Source organism: Centruroides vittatus, unplaced genomic scaffold (assembly GCF_030686945.1).
Source record: "Centruroides vittatus isolate TY-2023 unplaced genomic scaffold, ASM3068694v2 contig_1824, whole genome shotgun sequence".
NCBI classification, from domain to species: domain Eukaryota; kingdom Metazoa; phylum Arthropoda; class Arachnida; order Scorpiones; family Buthidae; genus Centruroides; species Centruroides vittatus.
In genome coordinates this window covers 2,558,670-2,566,338 of record NW_027121123.1, presented here as the reverse complement: position 1 = coordinate 2,566,338, position 7,669 = coordinate 2,558,670, and the positions used below count along the sequence as shown (strand labels likewise).

At 29.6% G+C, this 7,669-nt stretch overlaps 1 protein-coding gene across 3 annotated transcripts in view; it reads left to right on the top strand.

Annotated features, from left to right (window-relative positions):
- The first annotated feature begins 624 nt into the window (after positions 1-624).
- Positions 625-7,669, top strand: part of LOC136969874 (LETM1 domain-containing protein 1) — a 28,217-nt gene continuing 21,172 nt past the window's right edge. The window contains exons 1-5 of one of the 3 annotated variants that reach the window (XM_067264179.1): positions 625-788; positions 4,965-5,134; positions 5,221-5,333; positions 5,406-5,488; positions 5,566-5,752. In XM_067264179.1, the coding sequence (XP_067120280.1) occupies positions 730-788; positions 4,965-5,134; positions 5,221-5,333; positions 5,406-5,488; positions 5,566-5,752 (612 nt within the window). In that variant the 5' untranslated portion in view covers positions 625-729. Of the gene's footprint in view, positions 789-4,964; positions 5,135-5,220; positions 5,334-5,405; positions 5,489-5,565; positions 5,757-7,669 lie in introns of all 3 variants that reach the window. The other 2 variants (XM_067264178.1, XR_010879884.1) reach the window with 2 other exon arrangements.

The following is a 7,669-nucleotide window of genomic DNA, read 5'->3' as shown; positions in this document are numbered from 1 at the left end:
TGTTTCTATTATACCGACAGTAGTCGACGATGACGGAACACTGATGATAAAATTGTCATCATTTTATAAATTTACGCAACGTCAATGCAACTCTCCTCAGACAACTGAAACGTGACTGAGTAAACTCAAGATTTTTAACTGACGTCACGTCCGGTGGTTTCTCATAACTGACGTTTCGAATACGACCAATAAGAATACAGTAAAGTATCTATAGTAAGCATAATTGAAGCTTGTTACATTGCTTATTATTGGCTAACATTTCACGTCAGCAAACTCGTGTAGCCTATAAGTCGGCTCTTATTAAATGCGGTGCCTAATCGAGTATAATTAAAAAAACAAACGACTAAACAAAAATTTATAATTATTATTATTTTAAATTATTTTAAAATCAGCAATATTAAAGAAATAATCAGCAACATCATCTTTTAAAAAAAAAATAAAATAAAAATTTTTATTTTTTCCCGAAGATTGAGGCAAATGAATTACAAAAAGCTAACGGTCCTTTACCAAACTGTCAATTTTATATATAAGAGATAATATTAATTTGCAACTTAAAAAATTAAACATTTTTCTATAAAAATTTTATAGCAAAGCTAAAAATGAAGGCGTTAAAAAAAAATCGATTAAAACCGAAACGAAGACGAACGTTGCCGCCATCTGTCGTCAAAGTTAATAACTACACCAGGCAAAACAAGATGGAAGCTGTGATACAAATACAGTGAATTTGATATGCTATCTCGCATTTGCCGGTTTCGTCTTGTGTTTATTAAAGATATCTCACCTCAAAGGTAATCTTTCATTGTGCCATTTAACATAAAACGTTTTCTTCTTTAAACAACGAAACGACGCTTGCATACCAACGTGTCTTCCACGTGTTGTAATTGATTATTTAACACGTTTGAAATTCTTTTTATGCATCAATTTCACAAATTTACGAATGTTTTTATTGTTTAGAAGCATTCTATTTAATAATATAAATATAAATCAAAATAAAATGATTTCGACAATACATTACGCCATATTGATACTTATTGCATCTTGCAATGAGTCATAATACACTTTCCTCTCATTTTCATTGTATTTTAGGTTGGACTCGATCTAATTTTTTCTAAAATTTAGTGAATTTCTCGAGAATTGCCTAGGATAGGCTAAATAATAACTTAAAGTAAAACATTTGGATAGAATGTATAATATAGGATATGTATAATGACAGTATATATAATATAGCAGGGGTGGCCAACTTTTGTGCACATAAGATCTACTTTTTATCGTAAAAATGTGTCGCGATCGACTTGTTGTCATAGGCATAGTCTAAGTCGGGGGGGGAGTGTGAAATACATACTATGTTTATACACTGTTTCAGTACGAAGTGCACTCACTGCTTATGAGTCGAGTCATAACTGCATGCATACAGTTGCGTTCGGTTACAAATATAATACATTAAGTCAAGATATCGCTAGCGATCGACCAAAATTGGCTTGGCGATCAACCGGTCGATTGTGATCGCTTGTTGGCCACCCCTGTAATATAGGATGTTGTATATACTATCATTATACATAGATAACAAACAAGCAAGCAAACATTTAAGACATAAAGAAGCAGGAGATAATTTATTTAAGGATAAATATTTTTGCAACTCTTGTTTCCCCACCTGATTTTTAGAAATCTGCCATAACGATTGTGCCATGGCTGGATGACCAATTAGTTAAAGTGGCAGCCTACCACTCTAGGGATCTGGGATCGAATCCAGGTGGCTCGAAAAACCTCGGGAACTTTTTGGTGAGTGTCTGAATATGTTGGGCCCTGTCCCTCGTTGTCTAGTTGCTCTGCTGTGGGCCTGGTTAAACCTGTAATGGATTTGCTGGAAAGGCCCTCTAAGTGCCCACAGGTTAGAAAGGAGTAAAAAAGTATTATTAAATTTAAAATAGCAAGTTTAAATTCTGAAGTTAATCAGTTTTTTACGTGATTGACTTCTGCTGTGCAATTGATGATGGAATGAACCAGTTCTGAAAATTGTTTATTCTCAAATAAACTGTTTCTGGCCTCTTTGCACCTTAAATATGTTTGATTATTTACTTAAAGAATCAATTATGTTGAACAAGATGTTTATAATTAAATTTAGAATTATACATAATAACTTGAAGTAATGTACTCTTTGGATATATAAATTCTGTATATTCTTGTGCATTATATAATACACACAAACAAAACCTTTTTAACCAGTAATTGAACTTGAATGTAGTTTATGAACATTTTCGGCCTTCGTTAAAGTTCGATTACTGGTTAAAAAGGTTTTGTTTGTGATTATTTCTTAAATTCACCCCAGTAAGTTTGAGAAGAAGACTTATGTATTTTGAATATATATGTAGAATATATTCAAAATTTCAGATATATAAAATTTTATATAGTACAGTAAGATAAGGCATATATCATAAATTTTTAGCTTAAAAAATGTTAAATAGTAATTTATTTTTTAAAAAAAGTGCATTAATTTTTATGCACCTTTTTATATGATTATAATTTATAAATTACAGCTCATAAATCATATATAAAATTTAACCAATAGTAATCAATTTTTTGTTTACTATTTAGTTTAATTGTTAAAAGAAATGAACCATTTCAAATAATAATAAAACTAATTAGTTTAATTGCAATAAAAAGTTTAGACTTAAGCCATAATAAAGAATTGGATTTAGTTTTAAGCCAATGATCGGCAATCTTTTTGTAACGAGACAATGTTTTAAATTTTCAATAGAAACCAAATTGCCAAGAGCTATGGGCTATGTAAATGAGAATGTCTTTAATACAATAGAGTTGTAATTAGTGGCATATATTTTTTTTTAAGGTGCAAACATAATAATTACTATTATAGTGAGTATTCTTAACGTAGCTAAATTGAGAATAAAAAATATTTGGCAAAGAGCTTTTATTACTTTTAGTTTCAGCTGTGTTGTAATTGTTTTATTTTCATTACTATTGCTTTTTTTTTATATTGTCACATGGCGTATGGAATGTTCTGTTTTAAAAAAATTGCTCGAATAACATTGTTTGATTTATGGAAACATATTATAACCTGATGATCTCCAAAAGTGATCAAAAACATTAATTTTTTCCAATAAATGTACCTGCTGGAATCAGTAAAGAAGGTGTCTGCATTTATATTATTTTCCAGCTTTTGAGGTGTTTTTATTGCTTTTTTTTAATTAAATATTACTTTTTCAGTATATTCTCATCATCATTCTTTTTACACTTTGTTCTTTTACTAATACATTTTATATATATCATAAAAACAACACCCCAATACTGGTTAATATTAATCAGATTCACTATCTCACAAAACCAATAAGCTAGCATAAAAGAGCTATTCAATTTGAGAAGCAAATGATTTCATCCATTTTTAAAAGGACATCCTCAGGCTGGTGTTCTAAAATTCAAATTCCACGTTTTCATACTGGATCATATACTTTATGTAGTTGTTGATGATTGGAGGATATGATTCGTTCCAGAAACGTGCGATTTGAATTTTAGAACACCAGCCTAAGGATGTCCTTTTAAAAATAGAAGAAAACATTTGCTTCTCAAAATGAGTAGTTCTTTTATGCTTGTTCATTGGTTTTGTGACATAGTGGATCTTGGATATTTTATATATTTGTTCATCATAATAGAGATTTCACTTATGTTGGTATAATATAAAATTACAATAATTCTGTTAAGGATGGCTATATTTCCAAGCAACATTTCTCCCATATTCACTTTGTATCAGTTTTCCCATTTATTTAGTAACATTTACTGGTCATAAACTTTTAAAACATATACATTAGTAATGACTGTGTACTATGAAAAAGAGATTTCTGGTGCAATAATGTTTAATACATTTAAATATGATTGCGTCAGGAAGCCCTCTTTTTTGAAAGCAATAGAAAATTGATCGTGCAGTGCGAAAGTAGACGGTCATCAATGAAAAACTTGTTCTACAATGTTTTAATCTATAACCTATAAAGACATATAATCTAAACATTTTGCTATAATTAATAATTCACTGATTGTTCACCTGTAATAAGTTGAGAAGTTCTATATATTCAGAGAATGGAATGGGAGCTGCAGGTTGCTGACCCCTGATTTAAGCCAATGTTTTTAACTGGACAACAACAGATAACAAGAATTAATCACAGACAGGATGTAAGCTAGTTTAGGCTAGATTTTATTTCTGAAATTGTCCATTCATTATACAACCTTTAAAATTTTGAGGTTAAAAAGTACAATACATAACTAATCAAGATGGAATTATATTAATTTTCAATTAATTTGTTTTTCTATTTTTATAATGATTAAATCTATGCAGTTTTTTTAAAACAGATATTTCAGTTAATGTAAAAGAAATGAAAATAATGATTACTGAACACATTCATTAAGAGGGGAAGGATAACTATCACTAATTAATATTGTTATCTTATCTATTATTAATTTTGATTAAAACAAAAATGTGTAACTTTTTTAATTAGGTAAACTGTTTATATAAATTATGTAATTAGATAAAATATGGTACTACTTACAAAGATAGATAAAAATTCAGTGAGCCATTAAAATAATTTAATTCAGGATGACTATGATTGCATTTGGTATATATTTAATTAATTTAACATTATTAATATATTCCATATCCACATGAAAATCTACAGATAAATTCTTAGAAATGTTTCTTAATTTATCAATAATTATTTTGAGACATTGGCAGTTAAATGAAGCAGAATAATTTCAATTTTGATGCATTGCATGTGCCAACTAATTGTTCATTATAATGTACTATTCTTATGTTTATATTTGATATAAATAATGTTAACCTTCAGACATGAAATATTAGGAATATTATATATAGATTATTAACATTACTATGGTTATTGTTTGAAAATATTAAATAAAAATAAACGAAACTAATTTTCACTGTTACTTTTCCACCCCCCTAGGTTATATAGTACTGGAAGTTCAAGTAAGAATGGAAGCAAATATGTTAAACCAGCAAAGGGACTTAAACAATACTTTGAAAATAAATTCAGCAGATTTGTTAAAGGATACGAAATCATATTACAGAATAAATTCCCCAGTGCATTTAAAGTTTATCAGGTATTTTCTGTAGGTAAATGATGACTTTCCTTTATAAATATTAACTTTTCTTATTCATATATTTATTTTTATAATATAAAAATCTTATTTGAAAACAAGGAACCAAAGAATTATATCGAGATATAAAAGAATATATGAGAATATCTCATGATTTACGTTATGGAAAGTCAGTAAGGAATTTGACAAGAAAGGAATTGGAAATATATTTTCAAGTATTAAATCAAAACACTATATTTTATTATTAAAAATGAACATATTAGCTAGCCGATTTGTTTCATTTTTAGATTCCGAAAGATATGAAAAAAGTTGTACCTGTTTTACTCATTTCAACGCTTCCATTTGTAAATTATGTTGTTTTTCCTTTAGCGTAAGTAACGGAAAATTAACAATTAACAAATACTATTAGAAAAATTGTTATGACTGAAAATATGTTTTCTGTAACAGTTATTTATTTCCTCGTTACTTCTTATCATCACATTTCTGGAGTTTGCAACAAAGGATAGATTTTGCCTTAAATCATCATAAAAGACGATTATATAATTACCGTCCAGTATTTCGTCATCTTCAAGCCAAACTCTTGACCATAAATGATAAAGATTTAAAGGGAAAGTGGGCTAACATTTTACATCAGGCAAGTGAATTTTGTATTTTAAGATTATTTAATATAGTGTTAAAATATTTTTTATTTAAAGTATTACAATATACTTTTCTTTATGGAAACATTTTGTTGTGCATTATCAATTACTAACATCACAAATTTCTGTTTTTAAATTTGTAATGACTGCAAATTTTTATTTTTATTTATTAATATAATGAATCATTATTTTCTATCAGTATTAATTGTAATTAGAATTTATTATATAAAGTGTAAATGTTTTATTTAAAATAAAACAACTTATTCCAAGAAAATTTTTTTAACTTATCAGTTTTATTGTTATTATTTTATATTTCTACACAATTTACATCGGAGTAAAAAATACCTCCTCCCGTAATCCACGGGAAAGAAGGTATCTGTTTCCACCCCTTTACTGCATTAGATGCACTTTACATGCAAGTAGTTCCTCTTCTCTTCCCTTTTCCTCTTTTTAAAAGGTTTCCAGATGAGCATTGTGTACTAGTCTTAACAGTCATATTGGGTAACTCTGGATTAACTGATGATTGATGTGTATCTGATGATTGCTGCATGTCTGGTGATTGCTGTATGTCTTGAGATTGCTGCGTATTATGCTTGAGTGGATCTGGTGTGTTGACCACAAAGATAGTGTTATCAAGCACTCTACTGAGTATAAGGGATGTGTGTATCACTGCCTGTTTCTGAAGAATGCTGATGTCAATGTTGGATTTTAATTGATCTATGTATTTCTTTATGTTTTTCACTATTATTCCTGTTGCTCCTATTACTATTAGGACAACAGTCGTCTGTATTCCATAGATGGCTAACTTTAGATTTCAAAAGATGATATTTACTTAATTTTTCAATTTCTTTAGCACCAATGTTGTAATCTGATGGTACAGTTATATCTATTTAAGAATGTTTTATTGCAATTTTTATCAACATAAATTAAATCTGGTCTATTGTGAGATATAGCGATATCGATTTGGACATGCATTTCCTATAAGATCTTGGCCACACCTTTTTCTTTAACTTGTGGCTAGATTAATGTTTCCTTCCACCACTGGTTAGGAACTTCTATTTTATGTTTTCAGGCCAGGCACCGGTAGATGTACTGGGCAAGGTTATTTTGACGTTTTACATAACAAGTCCCCGCCAGTTTTTCACATCCTGATATAATGTGCTGCGTGGTCTTGTCTTTGATTGTACAAAGGCGACATTTCCTGTCCAGTGGCTCCTTTAACATGTCACATTGATATTGTCGTTGCTTGGTCCTGTATAGCAAATATTAATGATTCAACTCTTGGGTCTATTTGTTGCTTTTTAATCCATTTAAATGCAAGCTCTCTGTCTATATTGCCCTGATCTAATACTCTTTTAGGAAATTGACCATGTAATTGTATCAGTTTTATTATTATTATTATGTTGGGTTAAGTGAGATATATATGGTTAACACCAGTGGCTGTGTACTATACCGGACCAAAGTCAAGGCATAGTAACCAAAACAAAAATTAAAGAAGTGTATCAGTGTGTGTGTCAGTATTCAGGAATTTCCTCACAATATGACATGTATTCAATATAGTGGCCTTCTGTAGTGTGATGTATGTATTTCTGTTCAATTGTAATGTGCCCAGGCTTTTGTGCAGTGTGTGTGGTATGACTCTTGTTGAGGAGAGGACAACAGGTATAATAAGCACCTTATCCATCCTCCACAGATGCCTTATTTCATGAACGAGTTCTGTGTACTTGCTATGTTTTTCAGTGAATGTATTTTGCACATTGTGAGTGTTTGGAATGGATATGTCTATAATGTATGTGATTTTATTGTGTTTGTCAATGACTGGGATGTCTGGTCTGTTGTGATAAATTGTTTTATCTGTGATTATGGCTCTGTCGATAGTACATTTTGTGCATGTTGTTTTCCAATACTGTCTG